The sequence below is a fragment of the Phoenix dactylifera genome, chromosome 2 (genome assembly GCF_051530095.1).
Source record: "Phoenix dactylifera cultivar Ajwa chromosome 2, Ajwa_hap1_PhDact_Kaust_v1.1, whole genome shotgun sequence".
Classification (NCBI taxonomy): domain Eukaryota; kingdom Viridiplantae; phylum Streptophyta; class Magnoliopsida; order Arecales; family Arecaceae; genus Phoenix; species Phoenix dactylifera.
In genome coordinates this window covers 23,576,941-23,594,403 of record NC_143191.1, presented here as the reverse complement: position 1 = coordinate 23,594,403, position 17,463 = coordinate 23,576,941, and the positions used below count along the sequence as shown (strand labels likewise).

Genomic DNA, 17,463 nt, shown 5'->3' with positions numbered 1-17,463 from the left:
GATGAAGGAGAAAGAAGGGCTTAGTGATCTTGGCAAGCAGGGAGGGGAATAAATAGAGGGAGGAGACAGCGGATTCTGTGATCTCCTCATGCTATCCTGCCAAATCGGAGCTTGCCAGCGAGGAGAATCCATCGAAAAGAAAAGAGGAGGGGCAGGGCTGTGACGATGTCGCAAGGCCCTGCCCTCCCTTGCGGCAAGGATCACTGCTAGATAGGTTGATTTTCACCTAGCTAGCCATGCCAAAATAGTGTGTCAACTAAGTATCTAAATCTGTAAAGAAAATAAAGGATAATGAGCGCAATAGAGCAACAAGTATGAATATCCTAACTAGATAATTTATATAATAGTATAGCATACAATAGTAAAACATAAATTATCACGAATCAGTGTAAAGATATAACTAATTCCGTTTCAAAACTTAAGTCTATTAAAACCTATATTGTTCAAATATTCATATATGTAATCATAAATCCAATTCGAAACAAATCATGTTTAGCTCAACAACCTTTAATTATGGCAGCACTTATACCCTATGGCTAGGCTAGAAACAAAATTGCACTTATACCTTATGGAGTGGGCCGAAATACTACACTTATATCCTGTGGAGTAGACCCGAGTACCACATTTATATCCTATCGCAAAGCCAGAAGCAGAATCAATAAGCTCAATAACAATTAGGGTGCCAATGCATAATCCTTAATTGATAGGGTCTAGTACATATTAGGCTGAAAGTTCAAATCTGATACATATCAAAGATATTTTTACAAAATAACATATATCATTATCCAATTAAAATACAAGACTAGTATCCAATATAATAATACTTTGAAAAATATTATTCTGAATTATATATCTATTTTTTATTCAAAATACTATCTTATAAAATTTATAAAATTTATAAAATTTTTAAATCACAGATAAGTCGATTAATAATTTATTTGATGTAAAGATTATATTATATAAATAAAAAATTTTAAATTCAAACTATAAATTCAAATAATTTTGAAAGTTTTTTTCACTTCAATGAGTGCTCAACTGAAATCTTTCAAACACTGTGAGTTCAAATTATTAGAAGTTAAAGAGGAGGAGGAGAAGGGGCCAACGGTATCCTGGCGGCAAGGTAAGGGCCTCTAAAAAGGCTGGACGCTAGATTTCTTGGTTTATAGAGATTAGAAGAAATCGATCGTCTGCTTCAAATTAAATAGGATTTTTTTTTTTTTAATCTTGTACTCCAACCTCTACATTGGGAATGTAGGCCGGTTTCTCATTAGAGGGTGGGTGTTACGAATACCGTCATCCGTCTCTCTGTCCTACATTCTGTACCTCCTTCCAATCCAAATCGGAGAGAGAAAGAGACATCGACTGCAAAAGGGACGCCTTTTTGTTCCCCTACTCCTCGCCGTGGGGGGATTTGAAGATCCCTCTCCCGTCTTTTCTCCGGTAGCATACAAAGCCTCGCCTCGCCCCCGCTCGACCTGAAGCGGGCGCTCCCAATCTCCCCACGGTCTTGTTATCCTGCCGTAGGTGGGCTTTCTTCGGTGATTATTCTACGATTTCTCATAGAAAAATTTGTTTTTTTCCTTGTTCGCTCCTCAAATTGATCGGTGCAATGCGGTGCTATCTTTTTGGATCAATTATTCGTTTGGGGTTATGGTTTGGATGGGGTTCTTAGAGATTAATTTGCTTTTTTCTTCCCACAGAAGTGAGCTTTTAGAAGCTGGCAACCATGTTTAATAGGCTCTTCGGAAAGCCCAAGGAGCAGGCCAATGCTTTAACCACTCTCGACAAGTTACATGAGGTAAGCTCTGACCGAGTTTTGTTAAGCTTTTCATTTTTTTTTATTTGCTTGTAAAATAATTGACATGGATATTGGAATTGTGACATAACTGGATACATGGTAATCTAATGGAAAATTCTTACTTAAGTGGGTTGGATGTAATTGCCCTCGTAACTCGTGTATTTGGTAATGGGAAAATCCCTTCTTTCATAACTATACTCTTCTATTACCAAAAAGTGCTAGTAATTTTTTTTTATTTCCTTTAGAGATGACCAATAGTACTGGTTATGATTGGAAGGTTTAACAAGATCATAGTTCTAAGAATACTGTTTTTTTTCACTAATATTCCATATGAGCAACATTGTCATACCACTGATATTGACTATGACGAACACATCCTTTATCAGTTGGGGTTTTTAATGCTCTCAATGAAAGTTATTCAGTTATACCTTAGTGATCTAACTTTAGCTAGATAGAACTCATTCTCTAGTGTGTGTGTGTGTGTGTGTGTGTGTATATATATATATATATATATATTGGTTTTAAATTTTGGTATAGTATCAGAAATTAGAACCATTTTTTTTGATTTTCTCAGAATTGATCTGAAACCAAGGTTGGTTTCAAGATATCAACCCCAACAAACCAGCAAGACCATATTTATAGTAAACAAGAAAAGGACCCAGCATTGCATGCAGATAGATTGTAGAGCATAATAGATGAAGGAAAAGCTTTAGTTTGCAATTGAAGTGGTTAGATATGGATCTGGTATGCCTCGATTAGGCAACAGGTGAGAGTCTACCTTTTCTCCACACAGAAGTACAAAACTAAGCAGAATCAAATATGTAGAAGCAAGGATAAATATGGATCATAGAAGTGGGAAAAAAAAGAAATAAGGAAGAGTATAGTGTTGAAGGGATAACTAGAAGGCGTGAACACTTTCTTTCCTGCTTCATATCTTTCGCTTCATAGGGCTTTAGTAGAAGAGTCTTGGCCTTATACTGAAGTCTTCACCCAACACTGTTGAAGTCGCCTAATGTCTCAACACCAAGCTTCTCTAAAAAATAACTGCAGCCTTTTTCCATGGACCTCTCACACGATCTCACACCACATAATGAGATGGAAGAGAAAGCTCGCTTAGATTTTATTAACACAATTATCTGTCTTAAAAGTGAATGCATAAGACTAGTTGCAGTTATGAGGCTCCTTAAGTCCCTAGGACTCCTTTCTAATTCTACAGAGCCCAATTCCAATGAGAAAATAAAAGAAATGATGAAAAATATCTTTTTTATGCCTAATAAGAATTAAAACTTGACCAACAATATTTCCTAATAGAGAGATGAATTCAAAGTGGTCCCAAAAGCTGTCAATTTTCACGTCGGAGTTGAATTGGCTGCAAATGGCAAGTTCATTATTATGTGCAAATTTGTCAACACCTTCCATTATTTGTTTTTCACTATTGTTTCTATATCTCCCTCATCTGGATTCCAATTGATGCGATGTAAGATGGCACTAGAAAGCTTCTTCAAGTGATAGATGTGATGAAAGTGGTTTGACAGCCAAGTGCCCGGCTGTTCTGTCCAAGCTTTCTTTTTGGACTAATGAGCACAACATTAGCTTTCAAAAGGTGATTTGTCCTGAACTTGTCACCAAACTAGAGTACTCTTTTGGTAGTAAGGACTCCAATGAACATGCCTCATCTATCAGATGATTTTACCTCCAATCTGTCAATTTAGGCAAGCATCGGGTTGGTGATGTACTACTGAAACAATCTAATGGTTCTGAATCAATCATTAGAAGCTGAAGGCAGCATCTTTTTTTTTTTCTGTTGAATGATTTTGCATGGGTTTTGGGTGTTTTGTTACTGCATCATGTATTGAACATGAGTCAGACCTGACTATAAACCAAATATTTAAGCCATCAGTTGTGGGTTCAGATCATGATGAGTCTTCCATCATTCCCGTGTAAAGGACATGCTAGTACCTAGGATGACAAAAACTAATGATTGTTCATGATATGGGTTGCCCAACACAACCATGACCATTTGTTCATAAAAACTTCTATTATGAAAATAAAACCCACTTGATTAAATTTGATTTTCATATAAGGAAATTCAGTTTAACCCAATCTGGTTGCGACAGAGTTGACCTCGAATTATTTTGTTTTCTCATGAAACCCTTGCATGTTCTCTGTCCACCAATCCTCATTGCAAATACAATAAGGGGGAATGCTAGTTAGTAATACACAACTGATAGAATTAATTCATCATAACTGTCTTTTCTCTGTTTATATATCCATCTACAGATCCATGCTCCCAATTTTCATCGATAATATCTATAGATATTCTTTTGTAGGTTTCCTGTCATTTCTCTATGTTTTCTTAAACAGGAGCAACCCACTTGTGTTTGTTTTACTTTTTATGATACTTGGAATGTATAAATTTGATAAACTATCAAGCTGCCACCAATAGAGAAACATGTGGAGAGAAAAGGAGAACTTGCATGGAAACTTCTTTTAGGTGCCAGATGCAAGTCTTATCACGTCTCTCCACCCTTTTGTATCCTTTCTTTGTCTTACTGGATATCAAAAGGCACTGAAGTGGAACTATGAGAAAAAAATCAAGAGACAATAAGCTGCTGTGATTAGCTCAAAAGAGAATTTTTGATGAAAAAAGCAAGCTTTTAAAGAAGGGTGCTAGCTACAATTGGAAGGTGGAGGCTTACAAAATTTTAGTAAACTTTTGTCATATGGATAAACTTGTGCATGAATTATAAAGTATGCACTTGCTAATTCTTACATTGTTTAGATACATAGAGATCTGCAGGAGCAACATAGTATTATTTTTCAGCACGTGCTATGCACGTGAGTGCATATATGTTGAAAGCATGTTAGAGAATATATGTTGAACTCTTAAAGGCATGAATACCTATGACCTTATTATCCTGGAAGTTTTGTCCTGTTAATTTAGAAAGTCCAAGAGTCATCATGCAATGTGACCTATCCATTTCACTAAATATATTTTTTCTTACTATTGAAAATCCAGATTGCTCTCCCTTCAGAAAGAAAATCTAGATTTATTAAAATATAAAAAGTCTATTAATATCCAAACCTTTTTGGGATTTGTGTGTGAAGAGTTAGAGAGCTAGACTGGCTTCTTGGAGCGTTCTGGTTTTTAATATAAATTCTTATGAGTAGGGAATGGAAGGTGGAATATCCTCGAGAGTTTGCAAGTTTCCAAAACTTTCTTTGATTTTTTTTAAGAGAGATAAGTCTAAATCGGTTGAGATGCAGAATTTTTTTGAGTCCTCTGAGATTTCTGAGTAGGGAGTTAGAGTCTGAATCCCTGTAAAATCCATGAGAGAAAGCATATTTCTTTCTTTTTCTTTAATATGGTCAGCTGCTTTCCATTTCTGTAGTATTTCTCTGTCTTTTTGAAATCTGATCCTCTCAAGTTTGGGGTTGAACTGGAGAGGTCCAGTTTTAAATCATGGCTGTTCATGCATTGTGGAACGGCCTGTGACTGAGTGGAACCCTTCCATCTGTGTAGCGAAACATGTGGGCCTGCTCAATCATGGACCTTTTTACAATAAGTGAAGACCTGTGAATTAGAATTGGACCTCATGAATACGACCCACATTGGGAAAGATCGTGTCTCTTTTTCTCTTTTTCCCCCTCCCTCACATGAGTTCACGTGAAGACGACCCACATTGGCGAAGATCGTGTCTCTTTTTCTCTTTTTCCCCCTCCCTCACATGAGTTCACGTGAAGGTGTGTTGAATGACTGATGATTGGTCATGGAGTAGTAGTTTCCATCCTATAGTAAGAGATACATGGCAATAAAGACATTCATGGCTATTTCAAAATGTTCTCAAAATCTCAAACCTATACGGGTTTTCTAAGCAGTTCGTTACTAAGAGTATTTCTAAGATACCCACTTCCCCACACCTGTATGCTCATCCACTACTAATTTTGGCAACTAAGCTGTGTATATATGGGGCTCTCATGCCTGTTTACCTGTACATTCATATAGTTCACTTGTACAGTCATATAGCTTGTTTACATATTCTAATTCTATGTGTCATGCAAGTCAAGAAAGTACAAATCATACTCTCAACCAGGTAAAATTATCTAAACTGCTGCTATACTTTATAAATGTTTTAGACACTTGAAATGCTCGAGAAAAAGGAGAAAGTTCTTGAGAAGAAAGTTGCTGCCGAAGTTGAAAAGGCCAAGGAGTTCACAAGAGCAAAGAACAAAAGAGGTATGCTTTTTAGTTCTACATATAGTCAACATACATATGCATAATACATACACATGCATACATACAACACTGAAATATCATGAAGCATAGCTTTTGTCAGCCAATATATTTGCCTGAACTTCACTGTTGTGATCATGTTTTAGATTCTTGTAATGTGCACTCTAGGTCATTGACCGCATGAATGGGAAATTCCAGGAAGAAGGGAAGAAAAGGTCCAGAGCTCGTTAATGGCGACCTTTGCATTTATTTTCAAAGATAGCAATTTATCGGTGTGATGCTTTTTTTTGTGTTATAAAATACATGCCAGTAACTCTTCTTAGAAGAGATTATCTTAAGATACCTAGGTTATTTTTACAATTCCCCAGCTACTTCATGGACTGATAAATTAGTGGGAATTTATCATTCTTCTATATTGGAAGTTTACATCTATGATATATGTATCACTATATGTGTTTCCTCTCTGAAATTTTGCTTTGATTTTTAAATTAGCTGCAATACAATGTCTGAAGAGGAAAAGGCTTTATGAGCAACAAATTGAGCAACTTGGAAATTTCCAATTGAGGATTCATGATCAGGTACCTTTTCTAATTCAAGTAGTTCTTTCCTTGCTTCAGAGAGTGCCTGGTTAATCTATTGAAGGAGTACTACTTATGAAGTCCATGCTTAAATTTTGTTGGATTGTTTACCACTTTAGATGATAATGCTAGAAGGTGCAAAAGCTACAACAGAAACTGTTGAGGCGTTGAGAACTGGGGCAGCAGCAATGAAGGCTATGCAGAAAGCAACGTGAGTAGCTCTATGTTATACACTGTTGACCTTTTGATTATTCATGTTCTTGGTTAACTGTTTTATAGGTTACAGAGCATGTTATTGGAAATTGCATGTGTCAGCAATTTCTCCAGCATCTTTATTTCCTGATCATAATGCACAATAAATATAATATTTTGTTGTCTAATTCTACCTGAAAGTTTTTTTGATGAGAAATTCTACCTGAAAGTTAAATATTGCATGAAGTGGAACATTTAGAATTTCTTCTTAGAGAATGAATTATAATTTTTTTTCTCTTTTCAATTATCTGGTGATGACTTTCCACCTTTAACTTTTTGAATATTTTGTTGCATTTCCCAGTTTCAAATAATTTACTATCATAATGTTAACATTTATGTAAATTGAGGAACTTGACCTGATGCTTATTAATTTTTCAGTAACATTGATGATGTTGACAAGACTATGGATGAAATCAACGAGCAGACAGAGAACATGAAGCAGATCCAGGAAGCACTATCTGCTCCTATTGGAGCAGCAGCTGATTTTGATGAGGTAATCATCTCCCCCTGGCTTCTCCCCCTTGGTATATTTTAGCTGTTCTATTTGTTTTCCTGTCATGATATATCCAATATATATATTGCCATGGCAGGATGAACTGGAAGCAGAACTTGAGGAGTTGGAGGGAGCTGAGTTGGAGGAACAACTTCTTCAACCTGCTACAACTGCTCCTGCTGCACCAGTACAGTATGTTCCAGTAGGAAGACAGCCAACTCGCCCTGCTCCACAGAAAAATACAGCTGAAGAAGATGAACTTGCAGCACTACAAGCTGAAATGGCTCTGTAGTCAGGTATTTTTCTTCCTCACATGTATGCCATAGGCATCAGAGTTCCACACTTTAACGGTTAAATGTTTAGTCTTCAAGTAGCATCGTAAGAAACTATACTTCCGTGATAAAGTGGAATCTCAAAGTCTGTTGTTTGAGCTAGAGAAGAAGGGAGACTAAAGAAGACTTCTTTCCATTATGCACAATCTTTGACAAACAAAAAAGATAAATGAACTGACCAAGAGGCGGCTTCGTCGTTGGAACCACGAGGTAGTTGGCAACATTTTCCGGAGATTGGAGGGGGTAGAGTCTGCTATTGTTGAGTTGCAAAGGAAGACCTAGGAGGTGTGCTCCCGGTGGACGATATGGTCGACCTTCGGGGGCTGCTAGCGACTCACCACTCGCTGCCACAGCAGCATGAGATCTTCTAGCGACAGAAATCTCGTGTGCAGTGGGTAAGTGAGGGTGATCGCAATACTAGGTTCTTTCATCAGACGACGGTTATTCGGAGACAGCGGAGCATGATCCATTCTCTGTGAGATGGGTCTGGCCATCAGGTGGAAGGTGAGCCTGCCGTCCGATAGGTCTTACTTGATTTCTTCCGTGCCAGATGGACGGAGGATGAGATGCTGGTGATGGAGACCACCCTTTGAGGGTGGATGCAGGTATTGATGACGATGAGAATGCACCCCTGATCCGGCCGGTGTCGGCATAGGAGGTGCAGGAGGCAGTCTGGGCCTTGGCAGCGGACAAGGCTCCGGGACCTGATGGTTTTCCCCCTTTCTTCTTTCGGCAGTATTGGGGCATCATTCGGGGAGCTGTGGTGGAGGCTATTCAGTGCTTCTTCACCTAGGCAGCGATGCCTGAGGATTGGAAGGCCACCTTCATCACGCTTATACCAAAGCGTCAGGATGCGGCTGAGCCTTGTCACTTCAGGCCGATTAGTTTGTGCACAACCTTATACAAGGTTGTGGCCAAAATAATGGTGGGTAGGATGAAGCCCCTATTGTCCGGTATCATCAGCCGTGAGCTGGGGGCTTTTGTAGCCGGCAGGAACATTTTCCACAATGTCATGTTAGCCCAGGAGATGATGTGGGATCTTCAGCGAGCACCGAAGCGGCAAAGCTTGATGGCAGTCAAGCTGGATATGGAGAGGGCTTACGACAGGATCAGGTGGAGTTTTCTTCAGCAGGCACTGGAGGCATACAGCTTACACAGGCGGTGGATTGGATGGGTTATGGGGTGTGTCCGGGAGCCAAAGTTTTCTATCTTGGTCAACGGCTCACCATCATCCTTCTTCGAGTCCACCATGGGATTGCGTCAGGGATGTCCCTTATCCCCATACTTATTTATTATCTATGCTGACACTCTGTCTTGTACCTTGCAGAGAGTGTGCACCAGCCGAGAGCTGGAGGCCTATGTTCCAGCACCGGGGGCTGGGCCTATTTTTCACTTAGTATTTGCTGATGATTGTCTTCTTCTGATCAGGGCACGAGTCCTTCGCAGGGTGTTGGCGGGCTATTGCGCGGCGTCCGGCCAGAGAGTGAACTTCTTGAAGTCAGCCATATCTTTCAGCCCCAGCACGGAGACCAGAGTCAGATAGGAGATCCGGGAGATATTGTAGATACTGGAGCAGGAGAGACGCTGACCTACCTGGGAGTCCCTATCACTAGCCAGAGGCTACGGGTGGCAGAGTGCTCGGGCCTGGTGCAGTGGGTCTAGAGTAGGCTGGAGGGATGGGGGGCATCCTTTCTATCCATGATGAGGAGATTGATACTGGTCAGATCGGTGTTGGGGTCCATGTCGGTGTATCTCATGGCCAACACTGTGGTACCAAAGATGGTTCTATTGAGGATCGAGCGTTTTCTTCGGAGCTTCTTGTGGGGGTCACATAGTGGAGGCCACGGGGTGCATCTGGTGGCCTGGGAGCAGGTCTGCCTTTCCACCAGTGAGGGCAGTCTAAAGGTGCAGTCCCTCTTGGAGAGGCGTGAGGCGTTCATTGTTCGGCACGCGGTTTGGTTCATGTTAAAGCCACACGGATTCTGGAGTCAGGTGATGGCAGCCAGATACAGTCGAGGGGGTTCAGAGGTGACACGGAGGGGTCGTCGAGTCTCCTTCATGTGGCACGAGATTGGGAGGCACCTGCCGACAGTGTCGGCAAACACCAGGTGGTTGATAGGCGATGGGCAGAGCGTTGATGTGACCAGCGATCCATGGGTGGACGCCCTTCCTCTGAGGTGCTGGCCGACCATGGTTGATACAGAGGCAGTGGAGGGGCTGCGGGTGTGCAACCTCCTAGCACCAGGAGGGGCAGAGTGGGATGGGGCCAGACTTCGACAGCTGTCGGGGCACACCTAGCTGAGAGGATCCGTTCTATTCCGGTATCAGGATGTGCGGGGCCAGATGTCAGGGTGTAGGGTGCCTCGTGTCGGGCCAGTGTTAGATTGGGAGATCTCTCCCGTGTTATCCAGCTGGAGCATGAGCCAGGGCCGGATTGTACTTGGATCTGGAGGTTCAGGCTCTACTTGAGGGTAGCCCTCTTCTTATGGAAGGGGATTTGGGATCATCTTCCGACAAGAGCAGTGCTGAGCAAGCGTGGCTGGGGGCTCCCCGCAGAGTGTGGGACATGTGGAGCCGAGGAGTCGGTGGACCATGTGTTTTTCCAGTGCATATAGGCGAGGTCGACATGGCAGTGGTCAGGGATCCCGCAGGAGGCTTGGAGTGAGAGGCTACAGTTTTTACAGGTGATAAGACAATGGCTGGCCAGTTCGCGGACCTGTCAGGAGGCTATCAGAGCAACTTGCACGGCATATCAGATCTGGCTGGCAAGGAACGCTCGTATCTTTGGCGAGTGCAGGGTGTCACCGAAGTTTGTTGCGGAGTTTGCTCGGGCACAGGCCACGGAGATCAGGCCCACCCATCCTTCAGATAGACCTTTGATAGCTCAGGACACCTGTGGTTCCCTCTCTGCTCCGACAGCTCCTCAGACGGTTTTTTTCACCTGGGAGCCCTCATCCTCGAGCTTCCTCAAGGTCAACTTCGATGGGTCGGTGCTGGATGGTGGTACGCGGGGCGGTGCAGGTTTTGTGATACGGGACCTGCACTCTAGGGTGGTGGCGGCAGGTGGCTGCCAGCTGTTTGACACGTCGGTTCTAGGGATAGAGTTGCGAGCAGCCTGGGCGGGCCTTTGACATGCGCGGGTGGTACTGCAGGCCAGTTCGATCATTCTGGAGGGCGACTCGGCCACAGTCATTGGATGGATTCGGAGGGGGTCGAGGGGTGAGAGCACAGACCACTTCTTGATCCGGGACATAGGGATGATGATGAGAGACCAAGCATGTATCCTGAGAAGCCAATGGGGCGGCTGACTGGGTGGCTGCCTACGCGGCCTACCACTCAGGGTACACTCTTTAGTTCGGGGAGGCCTTTCAGGCACTCCGCGAGCTGTTGTATTTTGATTTTATTAGGTGTATCCGTACACGTACTGTATGAAGCACCTGTTTTAAGCAAAAAAAATAAAAAAAATAAAAAATCATGGTGCTTGGTTATTTGGGTTTGCTTTATGTTTTCTTTGATATGCTTCATGCTGGAAGTTTATTAAGTATTTTCGGGACTATAATGAACATGCAAATGTGCATGCCTGCTACCTATTTTGGGTAGGAAGAAATTTAGCTAAATTCTAAATTTTAAAAAGATTCAAAATTAAGTAGTGATTAGTTTTGCAAAAAAGGGTTATTGCAAGCAAAAGGTTGTTGGTTGCGAAACCAATAAAACTGAAGACTTTTTAGGTTGAGAGTTTGGGTGAGGTGGACGGAGAGAGATTAGGATCTCTAGGTAGGAAGATTGGCAGGGAATTATAGTGTTCATGGAGTTACGATCAGGACACTGAGATTAAGAGAAGGGACGGCATTTAACAGATAAATCTAATTGAGTGTATTATGGGAATTTACAAGTTGGTATATTCAGACTTGATATAGTGTTAGGATTATACGCTTAAATGATCAATTAGAATTGATGAAGCAGATGATTCAATAACTAGTTATAAATCCTAGTTCTTGTGTATACATATAGATCTTAGTGTTTCAATTTGCCGAGTCTGACTTTAATGAGCTCGAAACTTATCTCTCAAGATTTATCTTTAACCCTAGGAAAATTAGTTAATTGAATTACTTATTATAATTCATCATTGAATACTGTCAAAGTTTCCTTCCAGCACAATTAAATCCTTTTTCATGATTCTGTCCAGACTATTTTCTTCCAAGACATCAAGTACCCTTTTCTCCCACATTGCACCATCTCCATATGTAACTAGATAAATGACGGATGATATTCTGGCATGGGGGTGTCCATGTGCTGAATTCCTGTCTTTTCCTTGATATTTAGGAGGAATTGTTTTCAGTTAGCATCATCGACTTTGCTGGTTTTCTTCTATTTATTTTATTTGGTTTTTTTTTTTTTTGGTAGGTGGTTTTCTTTTATTTTGGCTATGCTTTTGTTGCTTCATGATATATTTTTGTAAAGGAGGAGTAGATGAAGAAATTAACTGCGCTGTCTAAAGAATGGTTGCTAGTATAATATTGCTGGCCTGATAAGTTTTATGGATAACTGGGTAAATGTACCAACAATCTATAGATTAAAGACCCAAACCCCTTACAAATTCTACCAAGTGCCAACAAGTAATAGTTGCTTGGTGTTAGGTGATGACATTTGGAGGTAATCCTTTTACTGAAGAAATGCACTATATGGTGGTTACTAGAGATGTATGTAAAAGTTTTGAAGCCAATATAACCTAGTTAGTCGTTTGCAAAATAAATGACATCCAGCTTGTATGTGTTTACCTCTTTCTTTTAAGGCTGTGTTAAAAGCAATTTATATTGCACTTTTGTTTTACATAAAGTTATGGTAGAAAACATGTATACCAAGGTCACTTAGCAGGGTATTTTAAACCCAAAAAAATATGCTTCATTGGTTACGCTCTCTTTGATCCATATGGGGAACTTGGTAATATAGTGGAGAAAGGAAATGGACTTGCATAGTCTGTACTAGGTGAAAATATAAATGTCATCCTTGAACTCCCCTCCCCCCTTTGGCATATTAATGCAACAGTCAGACATCGGCATGGCTACTACATGTTTTTGATGCTACTGTTTGGAAGAGCAGGCAGTGAGTTGGCAAATTTAGGAAATCTTACCATTTGGAGATCATATGCTCCTAATCTTATGGATATGGTAACCCAATTTAAACAAATTACTGAAATCTTCCATATGGTTGAGTGTGGAAAAATCCTTTACAACTAAAATCTTCCATATGGTTTGAGTGTGGAAAAATCCTTTACAACTAATGACTTAATAGCTTCTTCCATATGGCAATTGTTTTTTGGGTGACTTGTCTGCTGCTGCAAAGCCATCCCTTTTTTACAGCACATTCAGATGTCCCCAGTAAAGGGAGGAAAACAACCTGCATCCCTCTTTTGCTTGGGAAGTTTTGCCTGCTGGTTTGCTTGCTATTACTTGGCGAAATGGAAGGATAGTCAATATTTTTTGTCATATTTGACATTTACAAACAACTAAATTTTCTAATCTTTTTCTTTTCTATTTTCTGCAGGTCTGATTCTTGAGATAGACAATACTGTAAAAAGTGATTGGATTGTACTTTATAATGGAGTTTGTAATGGAGTCTGCTCCATATTGCAACATTACATTTCCAATGTGTATACTTTTTGCAAAATGTTATTGGCGGAGAAAGAAATGATCATTTCCTTAGCTTCTTATTCTATTTATGGTTTCACTGCTCTCTCTTCTAATAACATTTCTTTCAGGAGCATTGGTTTGTCTACATGATCATATATCTTTTCTAGCCTGTTTTAAAATTATCATAACATATGGAGTTGTTCCAAACAGCAACAGGTGTTGTTTGTCAACCCCTCTCCTTGGGTGTGTGTTTGAGCAGCAAGGATGTCCCTAGGTCATCCTTTAACATTTAGAGCAGTGGTCCTTTGGCTGTACTTATCTTTGGTTCTTATTATATGTCCTACTTCTATTTAAACTGCTTAGTCATTGATAACCTACTTCTAAGCGCTTCAATTGGAGGGCCGCTTTGGTTTATTTTTGATAGACGGGGAGCATAGAAACCTTACTGCTCATGTGCATTTAAAATCTTTTGAATGGAATAGTTGCAATCACGACTGTAAGATGCTATTACTGAGGTTTCATATAAATGTTTACAGCTTAAAAAAGAATATCCGGAAGAATTGATCCCATAGAAAATATAGCTATCTTGAAAACTACATTGATATGCTTGAAAATTAAAATGTTAGCGTAGAATTTAGTCCAGATTGTATACTGGCTGTACATTTGATAAAGGGTTTCCTAGATGACAGATCCAGTGAACTTTTCTGAATTGATGTGCGTGGTTTTTAAAGGGAATACCCTTTGATAGCATGTGGAATGTTATCAAGAGTTGGTGCTTATTGAGACCAATACATTAGGCAGGTGATTCACTTGGACAGGAGTTTTATGGTAGTTTTTCTTGGTTTTTTTTTTTTTGGTACAATGGCTGCTCATCCCAATCTGGCATGAGTACAACCAAAGTTTTTCTCGGTTTAGAGTTATATGGTGGTTGAACATTTGATCTATCGTAACCTAGAAATCTAAGTCAGGATAAATCAATGCCTTCCAAATCTCCGTGAAAAAGTTAGGGACAGTGAAAGATATGATTTCTAACATATTGCTATGCTCATTTTCTTTTCATTGTAAAACCTAAAATGTAACTAAATAAGGTGCGGTTTTTCAGATGTTGTACTAAGCGTACAATTGAGTTTTGCTATGAAATTTGAACCTTGATATAATCAATGACAGGAATTTATCACTATATTTCCTATCACATATTCTATTTGACCATAGATTGGTTATCAATAAAAGGAAATATGGAACTTGGATCTTAATATTGTCAATGTGTTATAGGGAACCATATCATTGCATTTCATTTCTCATGTTTCATATTTTTTTTTTAGCACGCCTACTGCTGGCTTGGCATGGTTCAACCGCGCCAGTAGCAAGCCAAGCGCGCCCAAGGGCTGGGCACAGGCCAGGCGAGGTTCGGCTGCAAAAACCTCGCCTGCTACAGTGCAGCGAGGTTTGGCCTGCTGAACCTCGCCCGCTACAGTGACCGCATGCCAGCCAGCTCGCCTGCATGCCCGCTAGCTCGCTCGTGCGCGCCCTCCTGCTACAGAACCTCGCTAGCTACAGTGATCGCGCGCTAGCGCCAGCCTGTGCGCACCCGCCAGCGTGTCAGCCCGTGCACGCCCGCCAGTATGCCCAGCCACGCGCACACGCCCAACTGCGCACGGCATCCAGACGGCCCGCGCGGCGCCCGACTGCACGCGCTGCCCTGGACGGCCCACACGACGCTCGGGCCGCGCAGCCGGCCTACACTTAGATTTGATGATCAAGGCAGCCATCCCTCTATATACTAAGGGTGGCCACGCCTTGGCCCTTTGGAGGCATACATGGGAAGCTATAAATAGGACCTAAGGGGGCATCTTTTGACATCTATCTTATATCTTAGAACCTTGTATCCACTTCTTGTATTTTCGGCCTTGAAGGCTCAAGAGGGACTTAGTCTCTATTGTATTCGGTCTTGAGGTTTGTCCAAGACTTGGGCTAGGAAAAATCCATCATAGTTTTCTCTAGATTTTGCTTGTAAGCTTCATTTTGGAAATAGAATCAATTAAGCGTTCCTCTACAAATATCTTCTTGTGTTTGATTGTCTTCTTCTCAAGTCAAGGGTTGGGTCAAGTTGCAACCTGTAGACCGTCCCCTTGCCTTGGTTCCCACGGCCACTTAAGAGCTTGGCACACCACGGCACAAGCTTGACACACTATGGCGTTACCCATTCGGCCCACTTTCCTACATTTCTAAGGCATTCGCAAAGAGCAAAGGGGCAAGACTTTGTGTGGTGGCTTGGGGCCGATAGCCACCCTCCAATAAGGGCGGGACGGCGATGTGGCGGCCAGAGAGGGGAGGCGGACGGCGGCGGCGACGATGCAGCACGGGCGGAGGCAGAGCCGCACGAGCGGAGGAGTGGCGGTGCCAGGGTGATCGAAGATGAATAGGTAAGGGGTTTTTTTTTTTTGAACTCGGATCCTTTAAGATTCGGGTTATCGGGCATGACCTGCTTCGGTAACCCTTGTTCTTCTGGGAATGGAAGATCAAAAAGGGCAAGGGCATTTTCAGTATTTTTTGAGAAAAAAGAAAGAAGCTAAGGGACCGGGATTTAAAGTTGGTGGAGATACTGAACGAAAGGTTTTAAGACCGGTCAACAGGGATTTTTTTGTTATAGCATGGTCTTTTGAAGGGTGGGGAATTAATTACCCCAATTTAAAAATCTTACATCAATTAAACCTCAAATAATAATCTAATAAAAAAATTATAATAATACTAAATCTAAACTAGATAGATATTGTCGAATATCTCCTCTAGTTTCACTCCCATAGTAGAACCCCTATCCAGAACTAATGTCACGCCCCAGATCTGGAGCATGACATGGTCGTGGTATCGTAGCATATTGCCCACAATAACACGAATCTCACAATGAAAAAAAAAATACAGTATGATAAAATTTGTCTAATTTTATTTGCTAAACAAAAAGAAGTGGGTATAGAGCATCTAAATTCAATATTTGAATATTCTCGACCACATAACTCAAAATTTAACGCAGGTCGCCGCCGACCACTGCCCGTCCCCGCTCGAGCTCCCTCCCGCGGCCGCCGCCGACCCTGGCTCGCCCCCTCCCGAGCCCCCTATCGCGGCCTCGCTCCCTCTCGAGCCCCCTCCCACGTTCCGTCCCCACCTGAGCTCCCTCTCGCGACCGCCGCCAGCCCCGGCTTGCCCCCTCTCGAGCTCCCTCCCACGGCTTTGCCGCCAGGAATGCCCCCACCCCTTCACGAGCCCCCTCCTGCGGCCGTCGCCGGCCGCGGCCCGCCCTCCTCCCGCGTCCGCCGCAACCCAGCCTCTTTCCGGAGCCACCAACCTTGCGGGAGGAGAGGTGTTCTCCGCTGGCCAGCCGCGGCCGCCGCCGACAGCGGCCCCGCCCCCTCCCGCGGCCCCCTCCAACGGCCGCCACGGCTCGGCCCCCTTCCGGCATCGCCGGCTCGCGGGAGGAGAAGAAAGAAGAAGAAGGGAAGAAGAGAAGAAAGAAGAAGGAAAAAAAAAGAAAAGAAAAGAAAAAAAGAAAGAAAAGAAAAAGAAATAAATAAATAAATGCATAAATAAATAAATATAAATTAATGAATGAATAAATAAATAATATATTCTAATGAAATAAAATAATTATAAAAAATAAATAAATAAAGCTGCCACGGTCGGGCCCTCTCCTGCGGCCTCCTTCTGCGGCCGCCACGGCTCGGCCCCCTTCCGGCGCCGCCGACTCGCAGGAGGAGAAAAAAGAAGAAAGAAGAAGAAAGGAAGAAGAGAAGAAGAAAAAAAAAAGAAAAGAAAAAAAGAAGAAAAGGAAAGAAAAAGAAAAGAAAAAAAAAGAAAAGAAGAAAAAAAGAAAGAAAAAAAGAAAAGAAAAAAACAGAAGAAAAGGAAAGAAAAAGAAAATTTAAGTGTGTGCAGATAAGACTTGATTGTGTACAGAGAATACTTAACTGTGTAAGTGTTCTCTGTACATAACTAAGTCTTCTCTGTACACACTTAACTGTGTGATGCATAGAATACTTAACTATATGCAGAAAAGATTTAAGTATGTACAGAGAAGATTTAATTATGTGCAGAAAATATTCAACTTAACTGTGTGATGTATAGAATACTTAACTGTGTGCAGAAAAGATTTAA

General features: G+C 41.7%; 1 protein-coding gene across 2 annotated transcripts; it reads left to right on the top strand.

The window, feature by feature from the left end:
- The first annotated feature begins 1,047 nt into the window (after positions 1-1,047).
- On the top strand, positions 1,048-13,389 carry LOC103716804 (vacuolar protein sorting-associated protein 32 homolog 2). Of its 2 annotated transcripts, XM_008804972.6 has the most exons (9): positions 1,048-1,120; positions 1,256-1,524; positions 1,701-1,798; positions 5,936-6,035; positions 6,525-6,610; positions 6,730-6,821; positions 7,241-7,355; positions 7,453-7,651; positions 13,232-13,389. In XM_008804972.6, the coding sequence occupies exons 3-8, from the start codon at positions 1,727-1,729 to the stop codon at positions 7,645-7,647; spliced, it is 660 nt and encodes a 219-aa protein (XP_008803194.3). In that variant the 5' UTR covers positions 1,048-1,120; positions 1,256-1,524; positions 1,701-1,726; the 3' UTR covers positions 7,648-7,651; positions 13,232-13,389. The 2 variants fall into 2 exon arrangements, with proteins under 2 accessions (XP_008803194.3, XP_008803195.3); XM_008804973.6 differs by lacking the exon at positions 1,048-1,120 and having other exon boundaries at positions 1,227-1,538.
- The last annotated feature ends 4,074 nt before the right edge of the window (positions 13,390-17,463 follow it).